The sequence below is a fragment of the Gigantopelta aegis genome, chromosome 2 (assembly GCF_016097555.1).
Source record: "Gigantopelta aegis isolate Gae_Host chromosome 2, Gae_host_genome, whole genome shotgun sequence".
NCBI classification, from domain to species: Eukaryota; Metazoa; Mollusca; class Gastropoda; order Neomphalida; family Peltospiridae; genus Gigantopelta; species Gigantopelta aegis.
In genome coordinates this window covers 30681363-30699307 of record NC_054700.1, presented here as the reverse complement: position 1 = coordinate 30699307, position 17945 = coordinate 30681363, and the positions used below count along the sequence as shown (strand labels likewise).

General features: G+C 35.6%; 1 protein-coding gene across 3 annotated transcripts; it reads left to right on the top strand.

Annotated features, from left to right (window-relative positions):
* Positions 1 to 391: 391 nt before the first annotated feature.
* LOC121383646 (probable ribosome biogenesis protein RLP24) lies at positions 392 to 17541 on the top strand. Of its 3 annotated transcripts, none has more exons than XR_005959306.1 (6): positions 392 to 548; positions 11343 to 11529; positions 13879 to 13942; positions 14553 to 14635; positions 17107 to 17260; positions 17337 to 17541. XR_005959306.1 is itself a non-coding variant. In XM_041513753.1 (6 exons), exons 1-5 carry the CDS (start codon positions 468 to 470, stop codon positions 17184 to 17186), a joined length of 495 nt encoding a protein of 164 aa, XP_041369687.1. In that variant the 5' UTR covers positions 392 to 467; the 3' UTR covers positions 17187 to 17207; positions 17244 to 17541. The 3 variants fall into 3 exon arrangements, 2 of the variants coding, with proteins under 2 accessions (XP_041369687.1, XP_041369677.1); XM_041513753.1 differs by having other exon boundaries at positions 17107 to 17207; positions 17244 to 17541; XM_041513743.1 differs by having other exon boundaries at positions 17107 to 17541.
* The last annotated feature ends 404 nt before the right edge of the window (positions 17542 to 17945 follow it).

Sequence of the window (17945 nt, the reverse complement as noted above, 5' to 3'; positions counted from 1 at the left end):
AAAGAAAAAATCCCTTTTTTCCCCTGTCAAAGTCTTCTCAGTGGATCCATCATCCTGAACCATTTCCCTTGGTAGGGCAAAGAGAACCTTCAGAGGTGCGAATTCAGGTAATGTCGCGGCCATTTTGAATTTTGGTGGCGATCTTGGAGTTGAGGTCAAATTCTTGGTGGCCCAGAAGCTACTTTCAATAGGAAATGGTTCACGATGATGAATCCACTAAGAACACTTTGACAGGACAAAAATGGCAGTTTTTTCTAGGCTGGGACCTGTCTAATATATCAGTTTTATTAAATAATGTTAACATTAGTCTCGATGGAAATTGATTTAGTTTAGGAAGAACCTGCAATCAAAACATTTTCTTCTTGTTACGCTTTTTCCGGTAGTCAACACCATGCATCACTAGTATCAGTCTGGTCCTTTTTAAACAACATGGTTGAACACGAGGGATAGTAGCGTAAACAGCCACAATGCGTATCGAAAAGTGTTACTTTTGTTCGTCAAACATATACCCAGGCCATGGTATTCAATTTGTAAGAAACGACTCCAAGGTAATTTGCTTAGATTCTAAACATTTCTCACTTCTTGTCAACGTATAATCACATGTGGTGACATGGCTGTGAATGTGTGATCACGATGGCAGAATCGATTGCACAACACTCGGTTACACTTGTGACTGTTTAAAACAGATGAGCTCATTATAGTCCAGTCAATTTAACCCACAAATTACGTAAACCCAAAATAAAGTAGAACAAAAATGTTTGTTTTTTTGTTTTGCATTCATATATATATAATAATTTATTAACTAGGTGAAACCTAGTTCACCAAGGTAAACATCTACGGTCCGTTTTTTTACATTTTGACATTTATTGGACCCGATGTTTACAACTTTAATAGCAAAAACAAGCATGCGTTTTCCGCCCAGATTTCAGGCGGAATCGATACAACCATGGAATTAATTATTTCGTGGCGAAATATGAGATGTACTAACAAATATAAACACTTACTGTATAAAGAAAACCTCCCGACTTACGTTTTACATATAAATAGACAGTTTGTCCAAATAGTAATCCTGCATTAATCCAATTGTCAGTTACAAACAAAATCTCGGATATTCCCGCCGGCCATTATGAGCATATTTAAAATGTGATTGAAAACTGTTGGCGGAATTGGATTATTTTTATTATTCGTCTCTGGTTCACAAGTTTCTTCCACGATACTTAATGGAATATCACGTTTAATAATAATAATGATAATAATAATAATAAATAAACTAATTAATGAATAATATTTTTTTTAAAATCAGTTAATAAATAATAAATTAATTAATAATAACAACTAAATAATATAATAAATAATTAATTAATACTTAATAAATAATAATATAATAGTAAATTACTGAATAATGTTAGTAATTATAATAACATAATAAATAAATTATTGATTTAATAATAATAAATAAATTAATTTAATTATTAACTAAATGAAAACATGTTTTTTTCATTTATAAATGTTTCCATTATACACACACGCACACTTATATACACACAAGACAAGGGGGTTAGGGGTGACCGACATAGAGAGATGAAACGGGGTAGCAAGAGATCACACATTTGCTTGTTTCTTGTTGTTTTCTTGTTAATGTGCATTATTCGTAATTAATGTGCATTATTCGTAATTTAGTGTGCTTACCCATGTTTAACACACATTGGTATGAGGCAGTTGTCTCAAGCAGCAATTGTCACCAAGTCACACTTATGAATTAATTACATTCAACAACACGGTTAATATTCAAATGGTTACGTAGGAATCAAAATACACATCGGTTTAGCCAATGTGCAGACAGGCACAAGGCGTTTTCACAAGCAGTCACAGTTATACATTAATTATTACAATAAATGTTCATCTGGTTACTAGGCAATCCTCAACAACACAGTTCATGTTAAATTAGTCAAGTAGGAATAGATTATCACGAACAGCAGTTGTCATCAACAGTATGAATGAAACACATCAGTGCAATACAACTGTTGTTGAGGATAACCTCGCAACCATATGACAATGTTTTGTAATTAATGCATAAGTGTGACTTGATGACAATTGCTGCTTGTGATATCTGCCTTATACCTGTCTGCACATTGCCTAAACCGATGTGTACTTTGATTCCTACTTAACCATTTAAACATTAACTGTGTTGTTGACGATTGCCTCACAACCATATGAACATGTTTTGTAATTACAATGCTCTGCAGATTTGTTATGTAACTACATATGACTTATAGTACAATTTTTGAAAGTAGTTAATAAAAATGAATGTTTCAAGGAATAAATTAGATCATTATAACATTTTACATGTATAAAATATTTTCAACAGCCAGTTTAACTTTCAAATTGTGTTTCCCCATTTCTTTGTGTGTCTATTCACCTTTCCCCAGAACTTGCTATAAAAGATTAATATAAATATTATGAAAGATTAATGAAACTATTATAATCAATGATTTTTTAGGTTGTGGGGTTGGGCGCTGTGCATGTTAATTACAAGAAATTTATATTATAATTTTTTTTTTAAATTAAATAAAAACCCTAAAATAACTAATAACCAGTAATTATAGCTAAAAATTAATAATAAATAAATAAATAAAACCCTTAAAATAACTAATGACCTGCAATGATAATTAAACTAAGATTTTTTTTAAAGAAAAAAAAGAAGAGAAAAACCTTTGAAACACATGTAAGCAATGACCTGTAATAATAATATTAAAAAAAAATACTAATAATTTTAAAAAAAGTAAATAAATGAAGGCCTTAAAATAAGTAATGACCAGTACTGACAACATTTTTTTTTTTTTAATAATAATAAAAAAGAATAATACACCCCAAAACTTGAATGTGATATTATTATTAATAATGCATATATAATTCAACCCACACAAAGCACATATATAGAAACAAAAATAACAAAATAAATAATCAGTTCCATTCAGTTCAACAATATTTCTTTTTATTGCTTGATACGAATAATTCTCGTCCGCAATATTTTCGATGTGCCAGGATAAAAATAGCTTTCAAATGTTTAAATGTGTCATCTTCAAACATCTAATCCTGGAAAGGTTACCAAAGGTATTGTACTTAATATTTTTGTCTGAAATTTATTAAAATATGTTGTTGAGGCTCTTAAATAAAGCACATATGCCTGATTTTATTAAATCGTGATTGCAAATGGAAAATTCGATCCAATGGATAAATGTTACGGCACAGCAATAAATATCACAATAATAAATATAGTGCCGGAGATGTTTATCTTGATGAACTAGGTGAAACCTGAAACAGTGAAAGCGAGCGCAAGAGAAACAAATTAAATACGCTGTATAAATGTGTGTCTGTGGCGGGGGAGATAAGCGTGAGTGAGTTGGTATGTGTGTGTGTTTGCCCACAGACGTTCGGTTCCTGGTGTATGGGTGATTAGTTAATACCACCTGACGGAATGAGTTATGCGCCTACGCTGTACATTCATTACGTCACATTGTTCGGAGGCTTCCACCCCTCTTGAAAAATATTCCCTGAGAAAACAAAAAAAACAGACGGAGAAAAATTACAGGCTGACATGATTATAATTTAGTGTGTGAAATCTCTCATTATGATATATTTTTCTAAATTTATGTCTGGACAAAATGTGGGGGAAATCTAATCGTAATTAAAGCAGAGGACAATATTTCGAAATCTGAGGTAACCGGAAGTCGGTTCACATGGTTTTTACCTAGGTAACTGATTGTTCGGTTACGTGAATTACATTTCCGTAACCTGTGGATTACCTGATCGGTTACCTCAAAGTTACGTTGACATTATATTTTAAATACATAATTTTTAGCTCAAACAAAGTTAAAACAAAGTACAAAAGAAAACGTTTTATAAAACAGTTTCTTTAATGATTGCAAATCGAAAGAAGTGACTTGTAGACGTTTCTTTTGTTTTCGTACGATCGTAGCATTGTAGATTTATTATTATTATTATTATTATTATTATTATTATTATTATTCAGCACTTGCCATCGGGATCGCAAAGAGTAATTTTTAGTTGCCCGAATCTAAAAACCACTGTCCTTGGGCATCGGGCCACCGTATTCTAGAACCTCTGTGCAGCTTGCGGAAGTTAACACTATTGTAAAAGGACTAAATATCAGCCCAGTACTGAAACAAAATAGATACATTTGGAGGAAAAATGCCCATATGCATGATTAGACTAATAATTTTCTTTTATCAATAACAAATAAAGGCTACCATTTGTCACTGATATGTAAAATTTAGTACACAGCAGATTAAAAAAACCCCACCAAAAACTCAAACAACAAATGTCCAGTTCCTCTGAACTATAAAACGGGCTACTCATTGGTGCATGATTAGATTAATAAAAATAAATCTTATAATAACATAAAAAGAAAGACCACAATTTGACACTGATATTTTGCAGTGGCGATGCAACTTTCACTTTATCAATGGTACTTCTATACTACAGTGACGTTCTAAATGTTTGTTATTTAAAGCTCATTATTCGATTTTAGTATTTTTCAGCTTTTGTGACATTTTTGCATTTGTGTTTACGTTAAAACCATTTTCAACCTTTGTATATTTATAGGTAATCCAATAGTATGTCTACATATATTCCTTTAGTACGGAAGCGTATTAGTGCCACCAAACGCAATAGAATACTGTAGATAATTTAGGCGCCTTAGCAGTCCGTGCACATTTCTTTAAAACTTTTGGCTCGACTCTATACTGAGCCTTTGGTCGCAAGTCATAACCCTTGCAATATACCGTTGTCGACTGGTTTGCAGCGCATCAAGTATCTAAAAATAATTCTAAAACATTTGTCAGAATACTAGCAGTATGTCTGCATGAATACACGTCTTGTAATCGTGAAGTCTGCAAGTTTTAATTTCTGAACGTCTAAAGATCACGACGTAACCGATTTGCGGTTCGTGTAAATTAAATTTTGCGTAACCGACACGCGAACAGAACGACGGTTCGCGTGAAATATTGTGCCCTGTAAAGGTAGGTGAGTAATTTATTGTAGTTGTTAACAATGAGGTTTGAACTTTAAGAGCATTACGTAAATTGAACAACGAGATGGAAGGATGTGACGAGTATAGCATGTCATGAGATGCGTTGATTATGATATAATGCGATCATGATAATGTCATATTAATGACACCACATACTTGAGAGGCTTCCACCCTTCTTGAAGAGTATTCCATAATAAAGTAAACTGGCAGAATCCATGTTTTTTTGTCCTAGGAGAGCTTGACGAAATCAATATAGATGACATGGTTACAATCTGGTATGTGGAATAAGTGTCTTTGTAATGTTTTTTCCCCATGATTTCTGTCTTTGCAAATGTGAAGAATATATATTGGTAATTAAAAGTAGGAGAGTAATTGTTGACAATGTGGTTCGGATTTTAAATCATTACGTAATCGTTGAACGGCGCCATATATATGTACACAGTGTTTTCCCTAGCTTGTTTTAGTATGGTGCAGCACCATGCCTCAGTAGTCTAACACCATCTTGCCTTAATCAGCACCATGCTGCCCTGAGATTAAATAAGCCTTTTTCAGTAATTAATTCTAAAATTGCCTTTATAAAATGCCAAAAAAAGGTATTAATTATTAATTAATAAAATATGCCTTTTATATCTTTTAATGTTTATTTCAATAAATTTTTGTGTATTTTTAATAAAAATCAAGTGCCCCGAAAATGGTGAAAATGCCCCAAAAGTGTTTGGTCTACCATGCCTTGCCTAATTTCTAGGGAAATCACTATGTACATATTATTGTTTTAATGGTCACACCAATCTACTAAATTTTTTTTTTTTTTTTTATATAAATTATTTCAGTTTGGTTTGACATAAGAAGAAAACTAAAAGTGTTTTGGAAATAACAAAACAATACTCGTCCCTCCCCAAAAAACCACTTAAGTAATTTAGTGTTGCTTCAAATAATCACTATAATTCAGAGTTTAACAAATCCGCTAGCCCGACGCCTGTGGCTAGTGGTGTTTAAGTTCGGGCTAGTGAGAAACGCAAAACCACTAGCCCGCAGGGCTAGTGGTTTCCCCCCTCCTCTCGTTATCACTCGATCGTGGTGTTTTTTTTGTTGTTTTTTTCTTTTTCTCTCTGCTGAAATTTCGTTTAATAAATTTGATTGTGACGTTTGTCATTGAATAATATCAACAACGCAATCAGTATATAATAATAATCCACTTGAGCTAGGTCTGCAAACTGCAGTAACATGCTATCTCTACATCGTCACAGTTACAGCATGCATTGTTTACCTTTCCCTTTCAAGTTCTGGCACAGGAAATAAGTGGTTTCCACCCTCCTCTCGTTATCACTCGATCGTGGTGTTTTTTTTTGTTGTTTTTTTCTTTTTCTCTCTGCTGAAATTTCGTTTAATAAATTTGATTGTGACGTTTGTCATCGAATAATATCAACAACGCAATCAGTATATAATAATAATCCACTTGAGCTAGGTCTGCAAACTGCAGTAACATGCTATCTCTACATCGTCACAGTTACAGCATGCATTGTTTACCTTTCCCTTTCAAGTTCTGGCACAGGAAATAAGTGGTTTCCACCCTCCTCTCGTTATCACTCGATCGTGGTGTTTTTTTTGTTGTTTTTTTCTTTTTCTCTCTGCTGAAATTTCGTTTAATAAATTTGATTGTGACGTTTGTCATCGAATAATATCAACAACGCAATCAGTATATAATAATAATCCACTTGAGCTAGGTCTGCAAACTGCAGTAACATGCTATCTCTACATCGTCACAGTTACAGCATGCATTGTTTACCTTTCCCTTTCAAGTTCTGGCACAGGAAATAAGTGGTTTCCACCCTCCTCTCGTTATCACTCGATCGTGGTGTTTTTTTTGTTGTTTTTTTCTTTTTCTCTCTGCTGAAATTTCGTTTAATAAATTTGATTGTGACGTTTGTCATCGAATAATATCAACAACGCAATCAGTATATAATAATAATCCACTTGAGCTAGGTCTGCAAACTGCAGTAACATGCTATCTCTACATCGTCACAGTTACAGCATGCATTGTTTACCTTTCCCTTTCAAGTTCTGGCACAGGAAATAAGTGGTTTCCACCCTCCTCTCGTTATCACTCGATCGTGGTGTTTTTTTTTTTTTTTTTTTTTTCTTTTTCTCTCTGCTGAAATTTCGTTTAATAAATTTGATTGTGACGTTTGTCATCGAATAATATCAACAACGCAATCAGTATATAATAATAATCCACTTGAGCTAGGTCTGCAAACTGCAGTAACATGCTATCTCTACATCTCACAGTTACAGCATGCATTGTTTACCTTTCCCTTTCAAGTTCTGGCACAGGAAATAAGTGGTTTCCACCCTCCTCTCGTTATCACTCGATCGTGGTGTTTTTTTTGTTGTTTTTTTCTTTTCTCTCTGCTGAAATTTCGTTTAATAAATTTGATTGTGACGTTTGTCATCGAATAATATCAACAACGCAATCAGTATATAATAATAATCCACTTGAGCTAGGTCTGCAAACTGCAGTAACATGCTATCTCTACATCGTCACAGTTACAGCATGCATTGTTTACCTTTCCCTTTCAAGTTCTGGCACAGGAAATAAGTGGTTTCCACCCTCCTCTCGTTATCACTCGATCGTGGTGTTTTTTTTTGTTGTTTTTTTCTTTTTCTCTCTGCTGAAATTTCGTTTAATAAATTTGATTGTGACGTTTGTCATCGAATAATATCAACAACGCAATCAGTATATAATAATAATCCACTTGAGCTAGGTCTGCAAACTGCAGTAACATGCTATCTCTACATCGTCACAGTTACAGCATGCATTGTTTACCTTTCCCTTTCAAGTTCTGGCACATGCGTGTTTTGATTGGTTAGACACGTCACATGGTAGTTAATCTCGCATATTTGTTTTAGGCTAAGAACTTGGAAATCACCAATCGCGACGACAGGTTAATCTCAATCAAGTAAACCCCAGCCATGCTTTGAATTTCAGTGTTTGTTTTATTTACCTATTGTTTTCTAATTTAACACTTCGCTGACATGTGGTTATCACCAATCAAAAAAACAATTTACTTTAATGGTAACCACATGTATATGCAATGACTTGGCTTGGCCTATTACGTGTAGCGGTTTGGATAATAAGTCACAGCTGCCAATACAAGATAATACCTTTTTTGTTCATCAATTAACAACGGATTAGATGTTGCCGTTATATTCTTTTGATATCGGTCCGGGGGGACGGCAAAAGCGAAGACGGGACAATGAAGATGGATCATGCTTGACAAAAGACCAAACGTACGACACGACAAAAAACTTACAATTTTTTTTACAACAACATGATTTAAGTGTTTGTTTTATTTTACTGTTATACTCGTAAATGTGTAATGTTACAAAAATTATATAAAAATCCAGTTATAATTGATCAGTAATTTGGGCTAGTGCTTTATCTTGATGGGCTAGTGGTTTTCACAAACCCACTATAGCCCTGTGGCTAGTGACTTTTCAAAATATTTGTCATACTCTGTATAATTATGTCATATGTATCAATGTCCCTGAATTTAAGTCCGAACCAAATTGTTAACAACTATAGCTGTGTCTGGTGATTCGGCACACTTGGTATTTTGCTCAAGTACGCTGCCGTAGGAAGTTGTCATCTTGTCGGTGTTTTTAGTGAATTAATTAATATTGATCAACAAGTATATTATTATATATTTAATCAATATAATGGTTAAATGGTAGCATCCAAGTGAATATGTGGTTACATAATACTTGATGAACGGTTGGTTTGGGTTCAGTTGGGCTATTTCTCGTTCTCGTGCACCACGACTGGTATATCAAAGGCTGTGGTATGTGCTATCCTTTTCTGTGGGATGGTGCATATAAAAGATCCCTTGCTGCTAATCAAAAAGAGTAGCCCATGAAGGGGCAACAGTGGGTTTCTTCTCAGTGTCTGTGTGGTCCTTAACCATATGTCCGACGCTATATAACCATAAATAAAATGTGCTGCTTGCGTCGTTAAATAAAACATTTCCTTCCTCTAAGACTACATGTATATGTCCAAATAATAAAATGTTTGAAATACAATAGCCAATGATTAATAAATCAATGTGCTCTAGTGGTGTCATTAAACAAAACAAATTTTAACTTATCCATTAGTCCCCCTCCACCCCACCCTTTAATTAAAACAACCCAATTTTACCATAATATATATTAAAGCAATTTCTCACCTAACAGCAGGTCAATTACCAATCTTGGGTAATTTATAATAAACACTAGTAAGACATTTTATTATTCCTTTATTGTTATTCTTAGAATTTTCAACTTAATGGTTTCTGCCAGAGGCTACTAAGGTTAAACTTTGCACTAGCAATGAATGTCGAATTATCGTTTTCTAAACGCTCTGGTACAAATAAAATTAGCTTGATTGTCTTCCATCCCTCGTTTTATTTCCTAGCATACAACTTAATAAGTGTACCATTTTGACTGAATCTCTTGTGTGCATTTGTAATGTTCATAACTGCATGTACATGTATGTTATCAGCATTGTCATTCCAGTACATGTATGTTATCAGCATTGTCATTCCAGTACATGTATGTTATCAGCATTGTCATTCCAGTACATGTATGTTATCAGCATTGTCATTCCAGTACATTTATGTTATCAGCATTGTCATTCCAGTACATGTATGTTATCAGCATTGTCATTCCAGTACATGTATGGGGTGGGACATACTCTAATGGTTAAGCGCTTGCTTGACACACAGTCTGTCTCGAATCGATCCTCATCGGCGGACCCTTTGGGCTATTTCTCATTACAGCCAGTGCACCACGGCTGGCATATCAAAGGCTGTGGTACATTTGTATGTGCTATTCAGTCTGGGATGGTGCATATAAAAGATCCATTTCTACTAATTGAAAAATGTTATGGGTTTGCTCTCTAAGACTACATGTAATATGTATACATCAAAATTACTAATAACCCGATGATTAATATTTCAATGTGCTATAGTGGTGTTGTTAAACAAAACAAACTTTTTAACCTACACATATTTGTTTGCACCTGGATGGTGATATACTCTTATAAATCTGAAATGGGCAGGTCTTGATTTCGGCAAATAAGAGGGCAAGACCCTTTTGGGGGCATTACGGCAAAAGAAAGAAATATTTTATTTAATGGTTATATGGCATCAGACACGTGGTTAAGGACCACACACAGGGATCTCACTGACCCCCGAAAAGTGTCTTTTGAAGCATGGAACTTGGACAGGACTCTTATTTTTTTAATTTCGACTTAAAATCCTTTTGTGGGACTCCCCAAATTTCACAAGAAAGCTCAAATGACCCGCAGTGGAGAAAGTGAAGTGAAAACCCTGACACATATATTGAGAGAGGAAACCCACTGTTGCCACTTCATTGGCTACTCTTTTCGACTAGCAGCAAGGGATCTTTTATATGCACCATCCCACAGACAGGTTAGTACATACCAAGGCCTTAGATACAATGTGTTGAGTGCATCGTTTAATAAAACATTTCTTTCTTTCTTTGTGTCAACTTAAGATATGAAATTAGCGAGTGAACCTAAACTTGTGCATGCTTTTAAAGAAGAGTATACCCGGTACTGAAATTACCACTCGATGTCGGTATCGGTATTGTGTCAATACCGAGTACCATACTGATGCCGAGGTAAATCACCCCAAAAATACAGATACCAAACCAGAAATTTCAATACCGCCCAGCTCCAACAATGTGTACATATAACACAATAGCACCCATTCACTGGAAGGGTGAACAGTGTCATGTAACTTTTGTAATAAAACAACTTTAGAGGCATCACGTTTGATGACTAATTACTAATATGCCAAATAAGACACGACATTGACCAGTTTGGCCATAAGATACTGTTTAATTCTCAGGGCATTGGAGCATATGACTAGGTCACTTCAGCAATTTTCTGCATGACCACTGTTAAATTCGAGCCTGGAATGGGAAATATACTCTTCACACTTGTTGCAAATTTTTAGTTTTTATTTTCGAGGAACAGTCTGCATAGTATATTTGTATATACTAGTTAGTATATACATCATAATTCATATGCCAATTGTCTAAACATTTCTTTTCCACATTATCTGTCCTCAGACAAGTGCACTCCCCTCTACAACTAGTAGTCTGGTCCGAACATCCCAAAGAGGTAATGTATAGATACATATCTACAAAAGAGAAAACACTCCAAGTTTTCTGCAATTTTTGTTTTCAGTATCTTTACATTACAGTTGAATGGTGAATTTCTTTTTTCAAGATCTTTCGGTTTTGCCGATCTAAATGCCACAGAGCATTTAAAAAGAAGAGGAATCCGAGAAAGTCGAGATGGACAAAAGCTTTCAGGAAAGCTGCAGGGAAAGATCTTGCTGTGGACCCCTCGTTTGAGTTCGAGAAGCGGAGAAATGTTCCTGTCAAATACGACAGACAGCTGTGGAACACGACAAGTAAGTGAAATATGACAAACAGCTGTTGAACATGACAAGTAAGTGAAATAGGACAGACAGCTGTGGAATACGACAAGTATATATAAAGTGAAATATAAGTTCTTATAGCTGTGGAACACAACAAGTAAGTGAAATACGACAGACAGCTGTGGAATACGACAAGTAAGTGAAATAAGACAGACAACTGTGGAATACAAGTAAGTGAAATACGACATACAACTGTGGAACATAACAAGTAAGTGAAATACGACAGACAGCTGTGGAATACAAGTAAGTGAAATATGACTGACAGCTGTGGAACATGACAAGTAAGTGAAATATGACTGACAACTATGGAATACAACAAGTAAGTGAAGTATGACTCACAGCTGTGGAATAGGACAGACAATTAAGTGAAATATGACTGACAGCTGTGGAATATGACAAGTACGTTAAATATGACTGATAACTGGAATACGACAAGTAAGTTAAATATGACTGACAGCTGTGGAATACGACAAGTAAGTGAAACATGACTGATAGCTGTGGAACACAAGTAAGTTAAATACAACAGACAGCTGTAGAACACGGCAAGTAAGTGGAACACAAGTTAGTTAAATATGACAGACGGCTGTGGTACATAACAAGTAAGTCAGATACGACAGACGGCTGATGAACATGACAAGTAAGTTAGATACGACAAGACAGCTGTGGAACACGACAAGTAAGTCAAATACGACAGATGGCTGATAAACATGACAAGTAAGTAACAGTAGTGGATTATTGTTCAAAACTATGCAGGTAATGGGATTTCAAATTTCATGGGGAACATTTTTTGGTTCCATGCCTTGTGATCATGAGAACCCATCGGAAACTGTTTTTAATTTTCTTTTTCTTTTTCTGTTGAATATTATAATCATTGGAAACAAAATTTTACCGACATGGTACTGAAAAACTATCATTTCGTGAATTCCGAGAGCCTGGTATTGTTCATTAGGTATTCAGGTATCTGTGGCCTGGGAAATTAAAATGTACCCGTTACATATAAAAGAGTACTCTGGAATACAATAAGTAAGTAATGTTACCCAGGAATTAAATATTGCTTACAACCCTATGGTTTATTAGGCATATAGAACCTATGGTGAGTTAAAATGACTGCGCTTGTTACATACAAGTAGTTGCAACTATGTATATATACAGTATATTCATGGTGGTAGAAATTTCGGCCTGTGACGAGGCTTGCAGTCCTTTTTTTTTCTCATCAGTTTGGTGAATAAATTATTATTTTACACGAACAGGCAAAGATGGCTGAAAAAGTAACTTCTTTATTTAACCATTTTATCATAAATAAACTACACTGTCATATTTGCAGTGTTTTTTTCATGTGTTAAATGTATTTCATAGTTTTCTTTCATGGGATAGCTCTGTTCTATATGAATTCTAATGAAAGAAATTTAATTCTGCAGCATTCTTGTTTTTATTCTCTATATACAGCTGGATTATTATTGCTTGTAAACTTTACTACAGATGTTTGGCTTCATTCATGTTCTTAATCCCATCCTTGTATACTAAAAAGCAAAAGTTATTGTGACACACAAAAGACAAAGATAATTGATGATACGTTTTTACTGCCGTGTATGAAACGTTATAATATGGAAAGAGAAATGTCCGAAGGTATGGAAATGAGCAACAGTCCATGAAAAGGGTGCACCTGCCATATGCAAATGAGCCACGTCACTAGAGGGGGTCCAGAGCGAAATTCACACAGTCAGTATCAAGTGTGTCCACCGTGAGCATTGATACAGGCCTGGCACCGTCGTCTCACTGAGGCAACTAAACACTGGAGAAAGTTCCTGGGAATGCCTGTTTCGCAGATGCGTGGTTAAGATCCATGTGTTTTGGCGAGGGGTTGTCATAGGTGGTTGGCTGCTATGGGGACGGTCCCTGACCTGGTTGTTTTGTTGATATCATTGCCATAAGTGCCATATGGTGTTTCTGTGGACGTTGAATTGATGTGCAAGGTCCCAGATTCAAGCATCCCTATGACTCGCCATCTGTCATTTACACTGAGGTGTGGCATGATGAAATTGCATCAAACAGTTCACTAATGGTGTTTTTTTTACTTCTGAAGGCTGCACAGAGTGGCAATAATCTGGCCTTTTATGGTGAACACTGGACAGGTTTTCTCCCGAATATTTCATGCTTCTTGTACAAAGCATGCAATTGCTGCAACAACTGCTTGGTTGCATTTCTTTGAGCTGTTTCATGCACAAATTTATTACTCCAAACAATCCATGTCACAATAACTTTTGCCTTTTAGTATATATGCAAACACTGAAATAACACACTGTAGTATTGTCTTTGTTTCAGTGAAAGCAATTGAGAGAATTGAAGAAATTCGCACCAAGAGACAAAATCAGTTTATAAAGAACAGGTTTGTACTATCTATATGTAAATCAATAAGTTTGTATTAGATTTATGTAAATTAATATTTTTTTAGAGTTTATGGAAATGAATGTGTCTCTACTAAGGGAGATAACACTTGGTTGTTCAGTTTTAAAATTGCTCAATACCATTTCCGTCCCATCATACCCTACAAAACCCAGGGAAGTCTAAATTGGCTCTTCCCATTTATTTTCATACTATGTTTCTAGACTCGGATAATCATTTCACACCATTCCCCAAAGGCTATGTCAGTTTGTATGTAAATAATTCCATTTTGTATTATTAATATATTATATAAAGACACATTTAAAAAATTATATGTAACATTTAACAAACATCCTTTCACTACCCTATACCATTTCAAAACACAAAATAGATATATTCATCAATTTGGATAAATTCAAATACATATATAGTACTCTCTTAAATTCTAACTTAGCTTAACAAGATGTTTTTGAAATGAAACTGAAAATTCCCAATTTTTTGTAAAATGACACTAAAATTCCCAGAGCCAAAGCCATGAGCGTCAAGTCAGATTTGAGAAATAAAACCCTGGACGTAAACATATCTTTTATGGATTTTTCTTCTTTGTTTCGCAGATTACAGAAAGGAAAGCAGTTGCGTAAAGAGGCTGACATCAAAGAAGTGGAAAAGAACATTCATTTGATTCGGGCACCAGGAGGTACGTTATGGTTCCTGGTTTATATGGAGGTGTAATCCCTATATCATTTAATTCAGGCACCAGGAGGTACCTTATGGTTCCTGGTTTATATGGAGGTGAAATCCCTATATCATTTGATTCAGGCACCAAGACATATGTTACGAGTCCTGGTTTATATGGAGGTGAAATTCCTATATCATTGATTCAGGCACCAGGAGGTACTTTATGGTTCCTGGTTTGTATGGAGGTGAAATCCTATATCATTTGATTCAGTCACCAGGAGGTAAGTTATGGTTCTTGGTTTATATGGAGGTGAAATCCCTGTATCATTTGATTCAGGCACCTGGAGGTACGTTATGGTTCCTGGTTTATATAGAAGTGAAATCCCTGTATCATTTGATTCAGGCACCAGGAGATACGTTATGGTTTCTGGTTTATATGGAGGTGAAATCCCTGTATAATTTGATTCAGGCACCAGGAGGTACGTTATGGTTCCTGGTTTATATAGAAGTGAAATCCCTGTATCATTTGATTCAGGCACCAGGAGATATGTTATGTCTGGTACATCAAAGGCTGTGGCATACATGCACACTGTCCAGCCTATGGGAATATCGGACAGGGTTCGTAGGGTCGTGGAAATCCTGGACAGTCATGGAATTAGCAGGTCTGGAAAGTCAGGGAAGAGATCAGCAATTTGTGTCAGGTCATTGTAATATTAGATTATGTTGATGATTCACAAAAATCTTTGAAAATTCTAATAATTGTCGTGGAAAAAGTAAGTCATGGAATTTGGTTGATTCAAAATGTATTGACCTTGTGAGTTAAACAGGTCTATACATGCTGTATTTCTGCCCCATGTAGACTGGTGTTTGTGTACGCAGTATTCATCACAGTGGTTATGAAGTCAAAAGACTGGTGTTTGTGTACAGGTAGTACTAAACCAAATAACTCCCAGTTGGTTTAAAGTTCAAAGTGCACCTTTTGATAGAGAAGTTAACACCAAAAGTCCTATGATTGGTTATAAATGTGTGTTGGTTGTAAAAAAAAATTAGTTTCCCTTTTGCTAAAAATGAGTGCAATTTTATTTCATGTAGTACCATTGTGTCAAGTAGCCTTGTGCTTGAAACATGTATGGGGTACCTGTAAAAATTTTGTGCAAAACTAGGGGTGTTGTAAAAATATTTGGTTATGCCGAAAATGAGCCATGAAAGGTACCATTTTCTGCAGTTAATACTTTGAGGTAGGGGTTGTAGTACTGATATTTATGGATCATAGTTTGGTTGATATATAGTGTTTTTAAACACAAACATGGTCGCCTATGGGATTTTATTTGGTATAGTACAACCTACAAGGTATCCATCACAGTGATTATAAAATAAAATGGAGAGATACAGGTATTACTTTTCTGGTGGTGGGGCAACGACAGCATCAACTTTTGCGTTTATTTCAATGTTAAAGTCTGCGCTTAGCTCCATTTCTCACAAGCTATAAGTCCTAAATCAATAAAACTTGGTTTATAGTTGCATTTATGGATGTTCGTTACAATGTAATATGTGAAATACAGAATTATTTAAATTAATTTTTTATTATTATTTTTGTTAAGATGTATTGAGATGAACATCTCAAGACTGCAGCTATTGGTGACACTGAACACGGCTTTGGTTGGTGACACTGAACACAGTTTTGGTTGGTGACACTGAACACGGCTTTGGTTGGTGACACTGAACACGGTTTTGGTAGATGACACTGACACTAAACACAGTTTTGGTTGGTGATACTGAACACGGTTTTGGTTGGTGACACTAAACACAGTTTTGGTCAGTGAAACTGAACATGGTTTTGGTCTGTGACACTAAACACAGTTTTTGTCGGTGACACTGAACACAGTTTTGGTTGCTGACACTGGACACGGTTTTGGTCTGTGACACTGAACACAGTATTGGTCTGTGACACTGAACACAGTATTGGTCTGTGACACTGAACACGTTTTTGGTTGGTGACACTGAACACAGTTTTGGTCTGACTCTGAACACAGTTTTGGTTGCTGACACTAAACACGGTTTTGGTTTGTGACACTGAACACGGTTTTGGTCTGTGACACTGAACACAGTTTTGGTCGGTGACACTGGACACAGTTTTGGTTGCTGACACTAAACAAAGTTTTGATCTGTGACACTGAACATGGTTTTGGTCGGTAACACTGAACACAGTTTTGGTCCGTCACACTGAACACGGTTTTGGTCGGTGACACTGAACACGGTTTTGGTTGGTGACACTGAATACGGTTTTGGTTGGCAACACTGAACACGGTTTTGGTTGGCAACACTGAACACGGTTTTGGTTGGTGACACTGAACACGGTTTTGGTCGGTGACACTGAACACGGTTTTGGTCAGTGACACTGAACACGGTTTTGGTAGATGAGACATTTAATTATGCGGAAGTCATGTTGTCCATGTTGTCTTACTCACTTGTACAAGTTTGATTTTGCAGCGACCAAGTCTGTGAGGATGGAGAAGAAGTTGGTGGAGGTTGTGGTGGAACAGGACGATGACGATATGGAAGAGAACTAAACATCTGACAGAGAACTAAACATCTGACAGAGAACTGAACATCTGACAGAACTAAACATCTGACAGAACGAAACATCTTACAGAGAACTAGACATCTCACAGAGAACTAAACATTTTACATAGAACTAAACATCTTACAGAGAACTAAACATCTTACAGAGAACTGAACATCTCACGGAGAACTTACTCAATGGTCACATAGAGAGCTAAATACATACCAAGGATGTGGTTATGTATTTCTACTTCAGGTCAAGGTTCCTAGATCTATGTGCACTCAAAAGACAACATGACATTACAAAGTTTGAGAACTTAATAAGATATTTAAAAGTGATCAAATAAAGGAAATCTCACATTATTTCTGAGTTATTTTGATTTGTGGTGTGGAGATATACTTGAAGTAGGTAGCAGACCTGAGTTCAGCCAGCTGGTTTTTGTTAATCATTTGTAAACTGTTTTGACTGGTTCCCGAAGTGATCCTTCAGTTTAACTTGTAGCATAAAAACCAGTCTAGCTAGTGTTGGAAGGAAATGTTTTATTTAACGATGCACTCAACACATTTTAGTTACCGCGTCAGACATCTGGTTAAGGACCACACAGATATTGAGAAAGGAAACCCACTGTCGCCACTTCACGGGCTACTCTTTTCGATCAGCAGCAAGGGATCTTTTATATGTACCATCCCACAGACAGGATAGTACATACCACGGCCTTTGTTACACCAGTAATGAGAAATATCCCAATTGGTCCACTGATGGGGAT